The sequence below is a fragment of the Centropristis striata genome, chromosome 8, assembly GCF_030273125.1.
Source record: "Centropristis striata isolate RG_2023a ecotype Rhode Island chromosome 8, C.striata_1.0, whole genome shotgun sequence".
In the NCBI taxonomy this organism is placed as follows: Eukaryota; Metazoa; Chordata; class Actinopteri; order Perciformes; family Serranidae; genus Centropristis; species Centropristis striata.
The window spans coordinates 11483527-11504490 of NC_081524.1; the positions used below are offsets into that span (position 1 = coordinate 11483527).

Consider the following 20964-nt stretch of genomic DNA (forward strand, 5'->3'; position numbering starts at 1 on the left):
GGCATTTTAAAATGTGACCATTTTTTGAGACATCCCATAATATGCAGGGGTTTTTTTGTTGCTATTTTTGGACAAACCATATTAAAACATGTATCAACAGACTGTAATTGACCAATTTTAAGCATTTTATGGCATTTCAAAATCCAACCATTTTCGACAAAAATCAACATACTTTATGACTTTTTTCTTTGAGGGGTTCATTTTTGGACATCCCATAATATGCAGGGTTTTTTTTTGCTATTTTTGGATGAAGTATAGTACAACATGAATCAACAGACTGTAAATGATCCATCTTAAACATTTTTAGGCATTTTAAAAAGACCACTTTTGGACATCCCATAATATGCAGGGTTTTTTTGTGCTAAATTTGACCATTTCTGACAAATATCGACATGCTATAGTATGACTTTTTTTAAGGTAATTTTTGGACATCCCATAATATGCTGTTTGTTCACTTTTTTGGACAAACTATACTACGACATATATCAACAGACTATTTTAAAAGGCATTTTAAAATTTGACCTTTTTTTGACAAAAAAAAATTTCCACAGATTTCACTTTAACATGTATCAAAAGATTATAATTGGTTAATTTTTTTAGGCATTTCAAAATTTGATGTTTCTTGACACATTTTCACACAAAGTATGACTTTTTTTTCATTTTTTGGACATCTCAAAGCCTCGACTCCTTGCTGTGTGCCTGCTGTATGTGATCTATTATCTGCAGTCAGCAGAGACCCTCTTGCCCCTGTGTATACACTGTATATCCAGCCCTGCTGTACATGTAAATACATATATCATATCTTAGCTTGAAGTTTGTCCTGATACTTTGCCAACACACTAAGCACACCATCGATTTACCAAGGGAAAAAAGTCAAGCTCATCTAAAAATAGTTAAAAACAAGTGAATCCATATTCCATTTAGGAATGACAGGACTTTACACCACACACTGACTTGTAATTTCTTAAAAGTATTTATTGAAATTTTACAATCCTGTTTATAACCCCGTTTATGACATCTCCCATGCAGAACTGTGATGAGAAAAAATTGTAAATACGTCTTGAAATTCACATTTTAGCAATTTCTCAACTGACCATCCCTTTCTGAAAACCTTAAAAGCCCCAAAAAATAGAATCTATAAAAGGCAAATCTCTCATAACTTTGCTGTATTTTCTTTTTTTTTTCACATCCTCAAGCCAATCCCCCCTTTTCCCTCCCCAAAAAAAGCCTGAAAACTTATCACACACAACATAGAATTTTAACTGTAGTACAGATCTTAAGTTTTCATGGTTGCTTAAACGGAAAAATCTGATTCAGTTTAACACTCTCCCCATTCAAACTGCCAAGAAAAGGTGGGATCTGTCCCACCAGATTAAATCTTATTGTTCTTCAGTGTAGCACATGAACAACCACGGCAGAGGAGACATTTCTTTCTCGACCCACGAGTTAAATCTACCACCAGAATTTTAGGATTTCTGTGTTTTCACTCTACATGTAAACAGTTTCAGTGCACATTCACTGTATAGGGTTTCACTTAAAATATCAGGTGGTAAACTGAACACAGTGGATTTCAGGATGAAGTAACATCAACAGAATAGAATAAATTTTAACTGAAGGTGGGAAGTTGACTCAAACCAAACTTAGATTTATTATCTAATGCTATCTGTGTATTTTGAGAGTAATTAAGAGGTGATTTGGGTACAGGTACATTCACTACGGTAAGCGTGGCCTTTTGCATTGAGGGTGATGAGAATTCCTCAATGGTGAATGAATCAAACATCAAGTAGATAAATGTCTCAAACCCTATTTTTAAGATTTATTTTACAAGTTTATTAATTTGTCACAAACATGAATGCGCCATAATAATGCATTTTCTTTGACAGGTTAACTTAAAAACATTTTATTGGTAAAGAGAGGGAGTCAGAGACCAGTTCAATTGCATAGCAATTTAATCCATGTCCAATAAGGACTCTTTCCCTGTCACAGGGAGAGGCCCTGTGGTCACTCTCAGCGTTTTACTCGACCAAGACAATATCAATAAAACTATTGATAACCGCTCACTATCTCTAATAGTGACCATATTCAACAGGCATAGTAGGGTCTTAAAAGAAGCCAGTCCTACACACCATGACTAAATGTCCACTGTACCTCCCCATTCTAAACCACCAAATTACAGTAAATACAAGATGGGCAGTTTACTCAACAATCAAATCCAAGGTTTGTTTTGTGTCAAGTCAAAGGCTTCAAGGCTCATGTTGGGTAGGTGGTACAGAGAATCTTGTTGAAACGGAAAAAGAAAACAAAACATGAGAAACATGCATGGGGTAGGCTTTCCTAATGCCACATACTGAGTGTGCACACAGACAGGCACAAACGCAGATCTCTAGTGAGAGCCCTCCCGGCTCGTGCAGAGTGATGCAGTTGATCAGGCCCACGGGGCGTTTTTTTGGTCAAGAGCAAATCGCTACAGGAGGAGCGAGGGCTTCACGTTAAGATGCAGCCTATACAGACACCAGTCTCCATTTTAGGAGAGGGTTTCTACTACACATCACAATCTCTATCCACAGTTTGAAGTTCAGTCTCGGAATGTCAACAGCAGCACGTTTTGTCTCTCTCTGTCCTTTTCGTGTCCCTCTGTCCGTCACTGCAGGTCTCTGTCTTCGAGGTACCTGTACTCGAAGGTGAACCCCTCCTTCTTCCTCTGGCCCCATTTCTCATAGTCAAAGTAAATGTAAGTGCCCTGGAAGAACAGCAGAGGGGAAAGAACAATCAAAACCACAACAAAGCATCATCAAAAAGTCCTCCAACTAGTTTCTATTGTGAAATGTGGTGAGTCTGCACCTGTTCAAACTCGTCAGTGATAGTCTTGGGCTCCTCGTGCCTCTGGAACCACATCATGTACTTGGTGTGAAACCTCCATGACTGTTTCTTCAGAGCCTTGGCAGACAGATACTGAGCCTTGGTGCCCTGAGAGAAGGGGAGGTCAAAAACACCATCAAGCTTAAGAGGATTACTAAAATACATGGTTGAGAAAACCAAAAGGGAAGGTTGTGAGGGCGCACACATGGAGTGGATGTGTTGAGTGTTTTACCTCCAAGTAGTAGAAGATGAAAAAGAGAGTTTCTGTGGACAGTCTCTGGTAGAACTCTATGGAGTCAGAGTGGTGGGGTGGTATCTGATGGTGGAAGGGCAAGGTGGGACACGGATTCCTCATCAGGTATTGCCTTCGGGACAGAAGCACAGACCTTTATATTATAAATCTGTACAAAAATCAAGTTATCAAGGCTGCATAATAAAGTGATAGTATAGGATAGTGTGCTTAAAAACACTTAAGTTGATCATGGTAATAGTACGGTATGCCTGAAAATTAACCCTAACCCTAACAAAAACGGCATACTATACTATGTCAAAAAAGGTCATAATGTAGTTTCTCTAAAAATGCCTAAAAACACTTAAGAATAGTACGCTGATCATGGTAATAGTATAGTATGTATCAAAGATATACTATGACGCTTTTTTATTTTGAACATACTACACTATGACGTTTTTGTGAGTTTTCTAAATAACATACTATATATACTATGACATGTTTTTATGGACAACATATATTTTTTAAATTTTATTTTGAAGGATATTTAAATTTTTCTCCAAAGTTTGTCCTGATATTTTGCCAACACACTAAGCACACCATCGATTTACCAGGGGAATAAAAAGTCAAGCTCATCTAAAAAGAGTTAAAAACAAGTGAATCCATATTCCATTTAGGAATGACAGGACTTTACACCACACACTGACTTGTAATTTCCTAAAAGTATTCATTGAAATTTTACAATCCTGTTCATGACCCCGTTTATGACATCTCCCATGCAGAACTATGATGAGAAAAAATTGTCAATACGTCTTGAAATTCACATTTTAGCAATTTCTTTAATTTAAATTTTTCACCAATTTTTGGACATCCTCTAATATTGAATTTTTCTGTCATTTTTTGAAATATTATACAATAAAATGTATCAACAGACTCTTATAATGCAATTTTAGGAATTTGGGCAATTTCAAAATGTTACAACCTTTTTTTCTCCAATTTTTGGACACCCTCCAATATTGTGTTATTTTGTCATTTTTGGAAAGATTATACAAAAACATCTATCAAATGACTATAATAACACCATTTTAAGCATTTCGGTGCGTTTTTAAGATGTAATGATGTTTTTTCCTCCTCCAATTTTTGTACATCCTATTTTCGGTCATTTTTAGAAAGAATATACTAATATGTATCTACAGGCTATAATTAGACCATTGAAGCATCTTATAATTTGATTAGCTTTTTCTGAAATTCTCCCCATACAATTTTAAAAAATGCCATACTATAGTATACCGTAAAATGTCAATAGATATTCATAGTGCTGTTTCTCCAAAAATGCCTAAAAACACTTTAGACTAGTACATTGATTATTGTAATAGTACAGTATGTCCAGAAATATAAGAAACAAATGTCCCTGTAGTAAAATGCAAAAAAAGTCACAGAATAGTACATTGATCATTGATATGTCATTCAAAATGCCATAAAAGTCATGTTGTGAATTATCATTGTCAAAGTAAATGTGTGAAATTACTTTTAAGTTATTTAAAGCCCAGCACTATGTCATAAAATGCGTGCATCATCACTGGTTGTGAAGAACGTCGTGCCCTCACCTGATCCTCTCTGAGTCGGAGGGGTGTGGCATGTGTGTCCATGCAGATTCCTGCATGGCCTGCTGGTAGAGCTGGTCTTTGGGAAGAGGGGTGGGGCCGAGTGGACAGACCCCGAGCGAGGGGGGGATGCTGACTTCTGACACGGACGGCTGAGGGGCGGCGGGTGTACCGGGTGCTGCAGATGAACCAGAAAAGATATCTGCAGAACAAAGAAACAGTGGATTGAGTTGATGACCCAAATACTGCACATTCTGGGCTTGCATTCTCTTATTATTGTATCAATTATACATGGTAAATTTGACACACATAATTAACAAAATAAATATTTGCCCTAATTTCACTGTCTGCTGAATATTATTAAGCATCATTAACAGACTGCTGTTGGTCTTACTGAAAGTTTTCAAACTTGGCACTGATGATCATTCCCATCTAATGACCCTTCCTATTTTTATTTTTTTTTGGTTTAGTGCGATCAGTTAATAACAAACATTTATTTGAAAACTTGGAATCAATTTCCTGTCTGCGGATCAATTGATTTGTAGTGTCTGAACTTTATGGTCGTTTTGACTTGTTGCTGTGCTACATCATCTACTGCAGCTGATAAAAGGTGCTTGGCAATAAAAACAACCAATTAATCCCAAATGAAATGTCACTGTAAGCCGGCTCCTCTTCAGTAATTAGTTGATGTACAAGTGACAGAAGGTTTAAAGTGTAAACGTGCAAGCTTATTATTCCTCACTAAATCAGCGTAGAAGAAAAAATGTCTGACCGTTCCGACCTCTGTCTGTTAGGTGCAGGTTGGGAATCTCTCCATCCAGGCCTGACCCCATCGCTGCTCTTTCAGCCATCGCCTTCAGAGAACTGAGAGGCTCAGGGGCCTGAGGTGGGAATGAGACAGAGACAACATGAGAAAAGAGCTGTCGATTCACTGAGATCAAGCTGGGAAGAGAGAGAAACAGTTAAGGGCTTTTAAGAGTTGAATACAAATACATCTGCTACCTTGACCTACAACAGTTATGATGCACCCACAGCCAGCGCCTGTTATGAGAAATGACATGTATTTGATACAATGAGTAATATATTCAAAAGAGAGAAAACAATGTTTTTTTTCCCGGTAAAGCTAACGTGCTAACACACTATCATCATTCCACTGTGTTCAACTGTTTAATCGGTCTATATTGTTTCTAATTTTTGTATTTTCTTCGTTTATATTGTTAATACTTTTATATTTCTTCCAGTTTATGTTACTTGTGTACCATTTAATGTTGTTTTATTGATGCTTCTTCATTTTTGCTGTAAACCATTGCTACTTTAATACTGTAAATGTCCTGATTGTGGGACTAATAAAGGAATATCTTGTCTTATCTTAATGCATTCTGTACAGATTTATATCCAACACTGCCTTCTTCACGGTGTTAAGTGAAGAGAATAAGAACTGGTCATATGCTTTAATAAGTCCAAATATATGGCATAATCTGATTTCTATCCAAATACACCACTGGGTAAGTGTGGGCTTCTGTGTTTGGTATAAACGTGGATCTGAGCAGAGGTTCGTGGGCAGCCGGGACCATTTTTTTAATGCTATTTACAGCTGAGCACACCATTCACTCACAACACACTCCAGTATTGTGCCAAACAAAGGTACCTTAAACAACCCATGCCAGCAAACTAATTTGGTTATATGAAAATAATCCTGCAGCATGGACTATTATTATTGCTTAAGCATCCATGTAAAGTACAATAGTGAATGCATAATGGTGTAATATTCAATGCTCAGTAAGCAGGAATGAGAAATGTCTTTTTTTATTTTGCAATGGGGGCAGACACAGGGCTGTATCTTATCATTCACACTTCAAAGTTTCATTCATAACGTTAACATTAAGAAATTCTAACAACGTTTAAATGCTATGTGGTATTTCATTTTCTACACAGTTTCCTGATACAATGTGGAGTCCGGGTGGTCCAGGATCAGACCCCGACCCTAAAGTTTGCACCGGCTACAGGTGCTAATTGAAGGTTCCTAGCAGTGATTGATGAACCAAAAGGGACCACAGGCTGGGCTAACTAGCGAATTCTTGTGTCTTTTCTTGTCTGATAAACAAAGAGATACTGTGAGGCAAGAAGGGGCTGAGAGCTCCACAATGAAATAAGATTCAATCAAGATTAAATGGCATTCAATGCAGCCCTACAAACTCCCACATAAGTTGTGGTGTAGAAGTGTAGAAAGTAGGGATGGGCGTTAAGAAGGAACCTGCCAACTCGATTATCTACAACATCAACAATTGATTAATCGCTATGTTTTTATACATACTCCAGTATGTGTAAAAACATGCATACATGGGCAAAATAAAAGATATATACAGTACTATGCAAAAGCCTGTTTTGATAACGGGCGCTTTTATTTTTGAAAGGACGAAAAGAGACTTCCTGGAGATCGTTTAACCAACTCAAGTGAGATTAAACTGTAAAGATAACGTCAAGGAGTTCAATGTTTTATGTTTTAGCCCCCAAAGAGGCCTGAGGTTAGTTTTCACAGTTATCTTGCATATTTTATGTGTTTTGTGTTTAAATAAATTTTGGATAAAATTAAACTTAGCAATTCATGCTAGCAAGGTTTGATACAGTAAGCTAGTTTCGCTAAAATGAATACTCTTGTATTTCTATGTGTTTTATAATTGTTATTGCAAGTTTCAGTTTGCAAACTGTAGCTTTATCCAACTCAGCTCATTGGCTTATTGACGTACGGCTGCAAAACTGAACACTCAGCTGTGTTTCAGTTCAGTGAGTACTGATACGCAGTCATTGGTTAAATTAAAAAATATACACAGATCAATTAAAAATTCCACGTGATCGACAAATTCTTAACAACCATTAATCGACCATGGATTAATAATGACCATCCCTAGTAGAAAGCTTTTTATCCCAGTCTGACATCTGTTTGTCTCCTCTGCCAAATCTCTCCATGCAGTCAGCTAAAGAGGCTGCAGATACACCTGACTATAATCTCACTGGTTCAACTTTCAAACTCTGGCTACTCTATTTGACTCTGACAAAAGACTATGGCTCTTCCTTAACTGCTATGGCTTCTCACCTTGAGGGCCTCAGAGGCCTGTGTGTAGGAGTGGGGCCCGTTGAGAAGGCTTCCTCCTCCAGGTGTGCTGTCTGAGAACGAGGGGGATGGAGAGCTGGGAGGCAGAGTGATGGAGCTGATTAAACTGGGACCATTGTCCATCCTGCAGCAAGTAGAGTGGGAGTAACACAGAGACAAGTTAGCAACTGTCACGTACAGCAGTGATACTCAGCTCACAGCCCAGTCCCGAGTGGCCCACCAGCTATTTTCTTATTCACAATAAATTTAAATTGGTTCAGGTTGAGTTATGGGCCTTTTAATGTTTATTCATTTAATCTGTTTGTTTGTTTGTTTATTAATTGACTTCCTGTCATTTAGCAAAAGTGGCCTCTGGGCACAGCAAGTTGAGTATCCCTGATGGAAAGAATGAGAAGTGATAAAGTGACCAACAAATAACTCACGGCTGACTGGTTGAAGAACTGAGAGATGAGGGTTGGCTGCTTTGTGACTGGCTCGGTGTGCTTAGAGCTGATTCTGTGGAGCTCTCTGCCACTACAGCACTGTAACCTGAGGGCAGGTGGAGGAAAAATCAGAGAAAATCCTTTAGAAAGAGAAGACAATGTTGACTTAAACAGATGAGGTAAGTCAAGCACAATAAGTTAACATACTTGTGCTTCCATTTTGCTTCAGTCCGCTGGGTGGTCTTGCAGGAGCAGCATTTACCCCTACTCCTCCGACCACGCCGACACTTACTCCATTGCCTCCCATCATCCCGACTACTCCAGGGGTAGAGCTGACAGAACTTGGGGGCAATTGAGAGGCACCCGGGGCTACATTTTGCCCAGGAACCAGACCCAGAATACTCCCACTCAAAGAAGTGTGTGCCGGGCTGGAACCTAGCAGACCGAGCCCTATCCCCGCCCCGTTGGTGGTGACTCCACTGGAGCCAGAGGTGGGGATGGAAGTGCTGCTCTCTACTGAAATGCTGGACTGGGTGGTGCTGCTCAACCCCAAGCCTCCTGATGCTGCTGCCTGAGCGTAGGGGGCTGGTGTGGAGCCTGAAATGAGCCCTGCCATTGTGTTTAAAGGAGATGGGTGGCCTAGGCCTAAACCAGACATCTGGTTGGCACTGCTGGTCCCTGTCAAGCCAATTTTGCTCAATCCCAGCCCCAGTCCAAGTCCCAAACTGGATGCCGGGGTGGGCACAGATGTGAGCTGAGACTGGGAGATGGGAGCTGATGAAATGGGCGTGCTGGGCGTGGGGAGAGAGGGAGCAGTTGAAGCTGGGAGAAGAGGGTTGCTTGGCGGGCTGGGGGTGTTGTTTGAAGGGGCTGAGGGTTTTGTCTGAGGTGGCTGCTGCTGTTGTTGTTGCTGCGGTTGGTTTGGTGGCTGAGGTTGTTGCTGCTGTTGTGCAGGTTGATGCTGATGTTGCTGCACCGCGCTGCTGAAGCTCCCTATAAGACTGCTGCTTGTGGGAACCGTGGGAATGCCTCCGACAACACTTGCCATGGACACGAGGGAAGAGGATGAAGACGACCCAGAGGTGGTGGAGGAAGAGAAGGAAGATAGCAAGGATGGGGTGCCGTTCTTCACAGGTGACTAAAAATGAAAAAGCACCAGAAAAAAAGCATTTCAGACAAAACTTTCCAGAGCAGCTGTACAAAGTGTATGAAGAGCAATGTTTACTGTGAACTATGGGTACCCATATATGCAGATGATGGTACAAACTAAACAAGTCTCCAACCATGGTCCCAAAGAGAAAAAGCTTGTTCCTTTTCAGTGCGCGAGCACCCTTCAGGCTCCATGCCTCTCCAGGACCAAGGGTGAAGAGCACTGTACTAAACTGTTTATCTACAGGCACAGTACAGATGAGATCCTCTCACCTGACTAACTTCACTGTCTGTCGATCGTCCCCTTTTCTTATCGTCCTCTGAGTTCTCCTATAGGAGGAGATACCTTGATATGACAATCCACTTTTGAAATGTTGATTCAGCAAACTGGTCAGTGGATTACAACACAATGAGGCTTGAAGAAGTGTTAACAAAATGCAAGAGAGAAATATATGTAAAATTTTGGCAGAATTTACTTTTATTTTTACCCAGAATCCCTTTAACACACTGACCCAAGTTTGAATAATACAAGCACAAGAACTTACAGCAGTGCAAGTGGCCGGGGATGGAGGAATGGGTGAAGAGGAGGTTGTGGAAGTGGGAGTGCTGCTGGAGTGGAGATACATCTCATCCTCCACATTGCCCTGACCTGATGGAGACGTTGCAACTAATGCTGCAGCTTCCAAGAAAAAGACAGGAAAGAGACAAGAGACAGATGCCGTCAATTTAACATATACTGATGCCTGAATAAAAGCATCATCCTAACAGTCCATCGCTCTACTCACGGATATCTTCCAGGTCTAAGTCGTCATACAAGAACTCGTTCTCCTCAAAGTCCGGGTCTTGGGAGGAATCAATATAGTATTCAACATCATCCTTGATCTTCTGGATTGCATCAACCGGTACTGAATCATTATCCAGCATTCGTAAAATGGTTTCCAACATGCGAATGTGAAATCGATGCCTCTCAATCAACCGCTTGAGCTCATCAATCCGATCTTGCTTCTACATGACAGACAGAAGACAAGCATGTGATTTTACACAAACTTTTACCAAACTACACTGGACTACACTATATGGAAGCCTTTATCTGCCAGTAAAAGAAAAAAATATGATGAATGAACAATCCTGTGAGAGAAAGTCTTATTCAAAATATTGATTCAGTATCTCAAAATAATGAGAAACTTTCCAAAAAGTCTTTATTTTCAAAAAGTTTCCATTGTTTTGAAATATGAAGCTGTTATTTTGAGGAAGTTTCTCTCCTTGAAAAGAATGGGAGGGAGGACTTACATCTTTATCGCCCTTTTTCTTTCTTGTCTGAACCGAAAGAGATTCCACTTCACTTTCAAACTGATCCACCTGCATATTTAGAGTGTCTATCGTATTCTGTGTGCGAGGAAGAGTTAAAAAAAAAGAGAGAATTAATGTATTTTATCACAATTTCTTCCAAAAACACATTTTTCACATCAAACTGCCTTATTTAATAAACGCTTGCTGATATGTTCTTGTTAGTTTTTGACCCTTTCTGAAAAAAAATTGTAGCCAGAAAAATTCAGGCAATCAAAATGTACCACAGGCACAGATAATAGTGGATGTCTTACTGTTAGCCACTGTCCCGTTTCTTCTTTTTCCCTCTGTGCTGGATCCACTTTCTGAGCGAGCCCCAAGCCTTCTTTAGAGTAGGCTTTTGTTTTTGTTTCCCGTTCCACCACCTTGAACCGCTCCATTTGCTGAGGAAAAAAAATCACATAAAATCACTTGATTAGTTAACTGTTTGGATGAGCTGATGTCCAAATGCTACACTCTAAACACTAATAAACAAAAAATAGGAAAAGATGAGGAGCCTCACCGTCTCTATAAGTTTGCGGTTCTCGACTAGCTGCCTTTTATCTTTGATCTCGTTTGAGGCCACCCATGTTTTTATCTGATCTCTCAATCGCTGGGAAAAGGACAGACAGATTCAAACGAATTACTAATTTTAAATTGTGCACAGTTGACCAAGATTTCAGGTAAGGGGGCAACATAAAAATAAATGTGTGTTTGTTGACTTGTATTACCTGTAGTTTTTTAATCTCTTTCTTGAGGTCAGCCTCATATTTTTCCTTCTGGTTTGCATTGGCTGCATTGTGGAGCTAAAATAAAGGTAAAGTAATTTAGATATTTCAGCAGAAACCATGTTATAAAGAGAGTATTAAACAAATACAGGATTAAAGATCTCTCACCTTTTGCCAGATGTCTTCAAACTGTTCTACACCTTCAGCTACTTTTTTCAAACATCTATCGATCTCACCTGTGGAGATAAAAGATGTGCATAGATCAACACCAAAAACTTTGCTAGATGAATTCAGTCTAAGTCCCCGTGCAAGATGCCAGGCTGGACAGTGATGGACCCTGTGCCACATTACTGATGAGTTTCACCAACAGTCATACCTTGTAGTTTTCTCTTGTCAGCCATGGCTCTGACTACGACAATGTCCACATTCCGTCTGTCACAAAGTTAGCTATGTAAAGAAAACCAAACGTGCATTCAAACAACATACAAATCATTTCCACAGAGCATCACTACATGGAGAGTTGAACTGACGTTACCTCCAGCTAGCTGCACAAATACCCTTATCTCCTAACAATTTAAAGACACTTTAAACCACAACTTGTGCAAAATTGTCTGTCTATAGTTATATTTTCGTGAACGTAGCTGATCTTGCTGTTACCAATATGACTGACATGGTTGTCAGCTAAAATTAGCCACCTAGCCAGCTAGCGTTAATATTAGCCTGTATCTTAGCTCGTCCAGCTCGCTCGGTTACCAACTGGCCCGTTTCAAAACAATTACAAGTGGATGGAGGTCATATTCATGCATTATTATTTTGGGGTCCAGTATAGCTTTTATATGGTGGTTTTGCGTTGTGAAAGGCACAATATATCAGAACCCGTTTTAATCGTTAACATGCTAGCTAATATGGCTAACTGTCTGGCTAGCTAATGCATAAAATGCTAGCTAGCAGCTTAGCTAGCCAGCTAGCCAAATTTAGGAAAAAGGGAAACTGGGTCAACCCGAACATCTAGATTTATAGTTATTTACGACATTTACCTAGGGTATGGGCTTTCGTTTGTCTTTTTTCAAATACAGCCAAAACTAATTCCAGAAAGTCTTCTTTACTTCCAAATTGTGTTTTCTTTTCGACAAGCTCGCTCACTGTAATGTAGCTGAAGATGGACGGTAGCTAAAATCCCACCTCCGCCTTTAAGCCCCGCCCTAAACCCAATCTACGAGATGTGATTGGACAAAACTCAAGCCTGTCACCGAGACGCTTCCGCTGGAATGAGGCTCGCCCATTGGCTGGGCCGTGTGATGAGTTATGATAGACACAAAACCAAATCAGACTTACTCCAAAATGTATTTTCTGAAACATCTCCACAGTTTCTTTATTAACTCACAACCTCGTAGTATGGATTTTGTCTTGGATTTTATTAAACTTTAGACGGATATTCCTTGTTCCTTAGTGCTGAAAAGAAACGTGATGACATTTATCTCCATGACAACTGAGCAACCTCCATCCTATGAGAAAGACATGAGACTAAAAGCTCCAGAAAAACCTAACAAGGTGACCTGACATGGATTTTTTTTATTTATTTATGCCTGAAAAATTTCTCTACTGTTGTATAGAAACATGATTTTTTTAAATGGCTGAATGGTTGATGCAGATGTGAACATGAATAAAAGCGGTGACTTGCTTCAAGTTAATATTAGTAAAAATAATAAAAAAAAAACATACAGTACAAAACCTCTCTTAACACTTTGAAATGTTTTAAAGTTAAAAAACAATAATTCAGAAACTTTAAAATAAAACATTTCATAATACAGCCGAACAGCTTAGTAGCAGTTTATATAAGAAATAGCTGAAAATAAATCATGAACCATGAAATAATTGAACGTATTGTATTGTGAAATCCATTAATAACACAAGTTTGCAACCCTCCCATTGTATCTAAGTTGAGGGATTTTTACCAACAAGGCTGTCCATGAAAGTGTGCACAGTTTGCCATTGGTCATAATTATGTATTGTCCTCAATTACAAGTACAACAACAGAAAACATAATATACAAAACAAATGTATACATGCATCAGGTGAATATCGTCTCATTTCACCTTACATGAATGTGATCTGTTCACAGTGTTCAAGTAAAACTACAAACAGAGGCAGCATTATCTACTGAACAGTTAAAGAAACTTGGTGCTCCTTCATCATCATCATCATATCCAGGCCCTAGTGCAATGATCAGTGAGACAGAGAGGTTGGGCTGGGCATTTCTCCATACTGTGTCTCTGCCAACACTGACATGTCTGGTTCAGTCTGGGAAAAGAAGCGGAAACTCAGTCAACAGAAAACCAGTTAGGCTTACATTAATGACACCTGGCTGCATTTTATACCACCCATTCCTGCATCAATTACTACATGTCCATTCAAATCACCCAGACACAGAACAAGACAGAGTGAACTGTCAGAAAATGACTACTATACTATGACACTTGAATGGACAACCTCAGTCCAGCAGCTCTACCTACCTGTTGGTCTCGGTCCTTGTCTTGCCGTGGAATTCGGTGCCTCCTCCTCTTTGGTCCGGCAGCATGATGCAGCGCTGCAGACGAGGCGGGACCAGACACACCGTTGAGCCGGTCATCCTCCACTCCAGCAGCAGGATCTAAATGGGCTCCAGACTCATCCTCAAAAAATAAAATGAAAACAGCTGAAAAATTACAAAGTTGAAGGCGTAAAAAAAACTTCAGCATTATTATTTACTTATCATTGGTACATCGAACAAATCAGTAGACAGTCTAGGTTTCGTTTCATTTCGTTTAGTTTTCGTTTATTTCGGTCAATACATGTCATTAAAAGAAAAGTAACAAACCAGAAAACCAGAGAAAGAAAATTGATAATAGACATTTGGACCGAAAAGGCGTAGGCTGAAGCATAGCTTATTACTCCTACCCTGTAACAACTCAAGTTAGTTTAAAAATTGTAAAAAAGAAAAGAAAAAAGCAGTCACAAAGGAGAGAAAAGAGAGAAGCTGCTTGATTTTTTTTTCTTAGGTAACTGTCTCTAATCCAAAAAAGTTGGGATGGTGTTTAAAATGTAAATTAAAACAGAATGTGATAATTTGCTAATGCTTTGTGACATATCTTAAATTGGAAACTGTACAAAGGCAGTTTATTTTATGTTCAAACTGATATTTTTGGAAACACACACTCTGAATTCAGAATTTTATGAGATCTACTTTTATTTACATTTCCCACAGCATCCCATTGAGGGTTTCACAAGGGTCCTGTGTCAAAATCTAAATTTAAGCCTTTAATATTTTTTATTTTAAATTGTGCTTCCATCCTTTTTTTGCATATATATCATATATATCAAGGGTGTCAATCAATGTGAAACTGAAAAATCCATTATTGAAAACATAATTAGCTCATAATTATTTCATGTTTAGTTGATCTTTTCTTCTTTTTTTGAACTAGTGAAAAAACAAAACAAAAAAAACTTAACATGTACAACAATGACAGGAACGGGGCAAGGACAGACAACAAGTCATATAGAACTTGATGAAACATGTAAAAATAAACATTTCATAACAAGAAAAAGGTAAATAATGGTCACACTATTTTATGGCATGTGTCTTTATGTGTGTGTGTGTGTGTGTGTAAGGGTTATGAATTAAATAAAAAAAAAATTTAAAAGAGAAATCTTTCCTCCTTTTCGGTGTATTGTACCACATAGAGCAGCCTGTCTCTCTAATTCTCACCTCTAGGAGTATCGTGAACTGGGCGTTTCTGTAGTCGTCCCCATGAGAATCTAAAGTCTTCATGAGAAACCTGCAAGATTAACATAATCTTCAGTTGGGCCATCAAGTGGGAAATGCTGAAACTGAGTTACTGTAATGTGGTTTCATACCGTCTTTCCTTCTTCATGCGCCGTGTAATTCTTTGTACTTGATGAAGGCGGCCAAGAATCTTCTGATTTACCTGAAAAACACACATTTTGAAGAGATAGCAGATGCATGATTTTATTTGGCTGATATGAGCTTTAAAAAACAGTATTGGCTTAGTCCAATATCAGATTGTTGAATTGGAAATTCTTTCCAGACATAATGTCATTTGACAAAGCAGTAAAAAAGAAAAAGACAGTGTCACAGTGTCTTAAAAATCATCAGATTGCAACAGGAATTTCTAAAAAGAGTAGCCTGTTCTGCATTTGCAGCCTTACAATAATCTATCAGCAATTATAGCTGGTTTGAAAAAAAGTATACTGCTAAAAATGAGAAATTAAAAACGAAATGACTACAAACACAAATACAACACATTTATCTAACTCAAATACATTCATGTGAATATGCAAGCCTGCACACACCTGTTCAATTTCTTTACATCTCCTGTTCAGAGCCAAATATTTTCTTTTATCAAGAGCTCTTCTCTCTTCGTCCTCCTGTGCTGTATTCTCCAGCAGTTCGTTGCCTCCCGGGCCCAGCTCCACCTGGAAATAAAAATAAAAAAACCCTTGTTTCTGTTTTGTGTTTGCTCTTCTGTGTCTGAAGCCATCCTACAGAAATCTATATTTCTCAATAATGGTGTCATTATACTCCTACTGTGATACAATACCAGTTAGAAATGACCTTCAGCCCCAGCAGATCCTCCCTCCGCCCACCAAGCTACATACACATGACCACACTGTACAAGACACTCTGAATTCAAATATTGTGGACAGGCATCATCTCTAACTCTAATAGAATTATACATGTCTGTTATTAATGCAAAGTAAGATTTTTTAGTCATTGTGGCATGCATTGATCACATCTCAATTCAGATCAAGGGCTTCACTGTATAAAGATAGAGCTTACCAGAGCAATCTTAATGCTAATTTTCTTCCATACAAGCTGAGAGGTTTGAACCAAAGACAATGTGCAAAGCTTCTCATTACTCTGTGGCACATGGAGCAGTAACTACAAGGTGTCTGACGTCAACATTATCTTTACTATGATCATTAACATTAATATTACCTCTCCTGGTCCCAGCTCAACACCACCAGGCTCCAGCTCCGCCTCTAGGATGTGTCCTCCAAAGAGAGGAGGCAGAGCCAGACCAGAAAAGTCCTCCATCATCTGGGCAAACAAAGAGTGCAGATTATTTGTTATTATAACAGTTTTAATAAAAAATGTATGCATACAGTACAAATTCACAATATCTCTCATAGCACTTTGGATGATCATTTTACTACAGTGTAAATAGCCCTGCATTCAAGCTCTTACTTAAGTAAAAGTTCAAAGATATTTGCATTAAAATATACTCAGATGGCCAACAGTAAAAGGGCCCACTAGCCCATTTTAGAACTATATATTATATTACTGGATTATAATTAGTGATGCATGTATGCACAATGTTGCAGTTGCTAAAGATGGAGCTAATATGAATGGTTTTATATACTTCTGTCAGCAGAATATAATCTATAGTAATATATCATAATTTAGAAGTCGATTTATAATTTGTAATAATAATCTGTAAATCTGTAAAAGTAACTGGTAACTCTCAAAAGCCATCAGATAAATGTACAATATTTGCCTCTAGGGTCATTCTATACCAACTCATCTAGACCTCACAGTTCATGTCTCGGATTTCCTTGAAAAATAAAAAAAAAGATGAAACTGCAAAATCCTAAAGTCCCAATCAAAAAACGTTTAAAGATATGAATTGTTTAAGTTTAGCCCTTGAACCTAAATTTAATATTTTTTTGAGATTCATGCCTGTGCACCCTGAGCCTCACCAAATGCTTACTTTTCACAGGATTTGGCCAAAATTCATACCGAACATCCCAGAGACACCCTAAGGTTAGTTTGCAACACATGTATGCATGGAAATAGTTACTGCTAAATGTTTCACTGTATTGAAATGCATTTAAAAAACCTTGAAACCAACTTTGGATTGTGTGTAGTAATAATGTGGTTCTATAATGAAAACGAATGCCACAGATCTTGCTAAAGTGTGTTTTTCTGAGCTGAAAAACACACTGTTAAGAATATTTTGACTGCATATTGTCACCCTGTTAAAATAATCGCCTAAATCATTTTGGTTTGCAGGAAACACACTTCAAAAAAAAAAAACTTCACCAAAAGTGTAACATATGACATTTATTGATCATTTCACTCAAAAAGGATGTAACAAAGGATGGCTATTGGCATAGTAATAACACTGTGTGTAAATGATGTCACTTAAGAGAAATAAATGATTTAGGCAGATATGGTAACACTTTATTTGGAAGGTGTCTTCATAAGAGTCACACAGGCCGCTCATGTCACTCTTATGTAGACATCTTTAAAATAAAGTGTTACCATATTTTGCTTAAGTCACAAAGGCATGTTCAAAAAATTGCCTAAGTCACATTTTTTATTTTGACCTAGGTATTATAAATCCGCTTAAGTCACACACTTGACATAGGCCATTATCTTAAAGGGGTAAAATCACATGATCTGATCAACTGAGGATGGAGGCGATTTTACTATACGTATGTGGCTGGCGTCATGAGGAGATGATTTAGGCAAAAAAACAAACGAATTTTGACCAAAAAAATGAAATAGGCGATTATTTTAGTGTAACGACATTTTCCTTACTTAATTTCCATTTGTATTGTAAAGAGTTAATATCCATTGCAGATATAAAAATGTACAGATGTTAGACTGCTGATCAAACGTACTTACATTTCTGAAAGATAAGTCCAGTCACACTGGTGTCCTGCGGCCAGTCTGCTCCGTAGAGTGTGTATTAGTCTTTGGCTCACACTGTCAGGTTAACTAACAACATGTAGTAACTTTATATTCTGATAAAATCAACTCTAAAATCAAGCTACCAGCCTCCCCTTTCCATTCTCGTCGTGTTTTTATGCGACGGCGGGCGCAGAAATGTGACGTTCCTCAATAATGACTACATTTCCCATGAGCACCCGCTTGGTTGAAACTACGAAAGACAACATGGCGGGTATGTGACTATTTTCTTGTGTTTTGTACACACACCCGGTAAAATTAGCCATATTAAGACCTCCAGGCAGCACGAATAAATACTTAAAACATTCGCAAAACACTTAAAAATGTGTCAGAGCTACCTTTACACAATGATGCAATTTAGAAATAAAACTAAAAACGTGACCTTGGATATGCTGCTAACGGCGGCTAACGTTAGCTAGCCGTATGTTGATTGTCAGCCTTGGAGGATTTTGACCTGCCCTGTTTTTGTTTCTGCAGGAATCGCAGCGTTCCTGAAGAATGTATGGAATAAAGAGCCTGTTATCTTCGCCTCCTGTGCTATTGGAGCGATAGGTCAGTCAGCAGCCTCTTACATTGAGCTCAGAAATGTGTGTGAGTGAAAGAGAGCGCAACATTGTACAAGTTGCTTTTGAAATCCTGAGTAAGACGTTCTCTCTGTGGTCTTTGGTTCCACGTGAACTGTTCTGGGACCGATATAGGCACCATAAATACAATATAAAGTGTGATTAATATTATTATTATTATTATTATATCGTCACCCTGTTAAAATAATCGCCTAACTGATTTTTTCAAGTTTGGCAGGAAACACAAAAGACTTCATCAAAAGTGTAACATATGACATGTATTGGTCATTTCACTCAAAAAGGATGTAACAAAGGATGGCTATTGGCATAGTAATAACACTGTGTGTAAATTATGTAACTTAAGAGAAATAAATGACGTAGGCAATTTTTTGAACATGCCTTTGTGACTTAAGCAAGATATGGTAACACTTTATTTTGAAGGTGTCTACATAAGAGTCATAGAGTCTCAAGCCTGTCAGAAACATGAGATGACAAGTATCATGAACATTAATGTTACTTCAAAGTGTCATTAATGTTCATGACACATCCCATGTCGTGTTTATGACATGCTCATGTCACTCTTATGTAGACACCTTAGAGTAAAGTGTTACCAATATTAGTGTCAACAATAAAACACTAATAAACTAAACTGATAACTAAACAATCTCCCTCTAGCTCTTCTTTGCTGGGTTCTTATCTGATGCCTATGAATGTGGCAAATTGTCAAAGAAGTGATGATCTTAAAGGGGTAAAATCAGATGACAAAAAATGACTTAGGCGATTATTTTAAGTGTGACGATATAAAGTGTGATTATTATTATTATATATTGTATGTAAAGGTAATGCAACTTTGTATACCCTCAGGTGTTGCTATTCCATTCATCAGCCCCTTCACAAAGTATTCAGGAATGATCAATTCTGCTACGCCGTACAACTACCCAGGTAAGCACCATTCAGACTAATAACTTTCATAATCACATACATACAGTGGCGGTTCTAGACCGAGTTTACTGTGGGGCAGGGTTATAATTAATGCAATGTACACCTTCTGGGTTCCTTTTGTGTACAATGAGATATTGTTTGAACAAAAAATAGCTAAGAATTGTTCTGTCGTCCATCGTCATAAATTTATCATTTTATTATTAATTTGACACAGGGGCCACAGCAGGGGCCATGGACTTTTTCACAAGGGCAGTGGCCCCTGCAGGCCCCTGTGTAAAACTGCCACTGTATACATACATGAAAAAACAGCTCAATTATTTTAGTTTTAACCATTGACACTGTATTTTTTGTATCTAATCAAATATTATTATATTATAATATTATATTAAAGCTTCTTTTTCTTTCCTTAATGCAGTCCCCGTGCGAGATGATGGAAATATGCCAGATGTCCCCGCTCATCCTCTTGACCCACAAGGACCAAGCTTGGAATGGCTGAAAAAGCTCTAACTCCACATTCACAGGAGCAGCGCTTCCTCTTGTTCATATGTTTCTGAATAGCTGCTCCGCCTATCAATGTCCCACAATAAAGATTTATTTAATTCTACTTTTGTGCCTCATTGTTTGGCTTAAATACATTCAACACATTTCCATTGACATTACATTAGCATTTCAGGAAATGTTTTCATTGTAGAATTGCCTGACTTTAACAAGGCTTAAACTAAATCCTCTAGGAGTGTTTTTGTGATTTTTACTTTTCTTTTTTTTAAACTAATGGTTCGCTTACAGTTTTTTAACTTGAGGCAGACTTGTAACTTCACTATAATTTGCACCACTTAAGCTACTGAAATTTGAACACAAAGAAGTCTTAATTCCTTTCATGCGGCTTTTAGAGTAAACCTTAAAATGACCTCGGTTGGTAGAACATCTCAAAAATCACAGAAATGTGACAAGAATAAAATTTTCTGTCAGAAAACATGACTCGGCATCAAGATTTCTGTTTGATTTTGTTCGGAGCAGATCATGAGAGAAACTAAGCTTCAACACAACCGTGATCCTTCAGAAGAGGCTTAACTCGATAAAGCTGCAACCAGATTAACACTGTTTAAATATGAATTCCTTGTTTCATAAAAGTATTATTCTGCTTGCATGAGTAAGAAAGGTGGCAGAACAATATGTGGAGCAGCACTGCATGAAGACCTGCTGCTGCTGCTGCTAAAATATGAAACTGGAATAATCAAGATGTAATTCACTTTGACACCTGTGGAATGTAACTAACTAC

The 20964-nt window shown here is 38.3% G+C and overlaps 3 protein-coding genes across 5 annotated transcripts; 1 reads left to right on the forward strand and 2 right to left on the reverse strand.

The window, feature by feature from the left end:
• Positions 1-1884: 1884 nt before the first annotated feature.
• On the reverse strand, positions 1885-12604 carry cnot3a (CCR4-NOT transcription complex, subunit 3a). 3 transcript variants are annotated; one of them, XM_059340019.1, is made up of 18 exons: positions 12467-12604; positions 11806-11876; positions 11598-11665; positions 11433-11507; positions 11225-11314; positions 10977-11105; positions 10666-10761; positions 10161-10380; positions 9921-10048; positions 9649-9705; positions 8434-9364; positions 8227-8332; positions 7787-7928; positions 5465-5573; positions 4696-4894; positions 3092-3224; positions 2842-2967; positions 1885-2740 (listed from the first exon to the last, which is right to left on the reverse strand). In XM_059340019.1, exons 2-18 carry the CDS (start codon positions 11828-11830, stop codon positions 2642-2644), a joined length of 2733 nt encoding a protein of 910 aa, XP_059196002.1. In that variant the 5' UTR covers positions 11831-11876; positions 12467-12604; the 3' UTR covers positions 1885-2641. The 3 variants fall into 3 exon arrangements, with proteins under 3 accessions (XP_059196002.1, XP_059196003.1, XP_059196001.1); XM_059340020.1 differs by having other exon boundaries at positions 5474-5573; positions 9921-10054; XM_059340018.1 differs by having other exon boundaries at positions 9921-10054.
• Positions 12605-12773: 169 nt separating this feature from the next.
• tfpt (TCF3 (E2A) fusion partner) lies at positions 12774-18255 on the reverse strand. The gene is made up of 7 exons (XM_059340115.1): positions 18118-18255; positions 16426-16527; positions 15780-15902; positions 15324-15394; positions 15175-15244; positions 13943-14101; positions 12774-13730 (listed from the first exon to the last, which is right to left on the reverse strand). Exons 2-7 carry the CDS (start codon positions 16525-16527, stop codon positions 13656-13658), a joined length of 600 nt encoding a protein of 199 aa, XP_059196098.1. The 5' UTR covers positions 18118-18255; the 3' UTR covers positions 12774-13655.
• ndufa3 (NADH:ubiquinone oxidoreductase subunit A3) lies at positions 18253-20289 on the forward strand. Its single transcript, XM_059340121.1, has 4 exons — positions 18253-18394; positions 18658-18732; positions 19608-19685; positions 20101-20289. Exons 1-4 carry the CDS (start codon positions 18337-18339, stop codon positions 20190-20192), a joined length of 303 nt encoding a protein of 100 aa, XP_059196104.1. The 5' UTR covers positions 18253-18336; the 3' UTR covers positions 20193-20289.
• Positions 20290-20964: the final 675 nt, after the last annotated feature.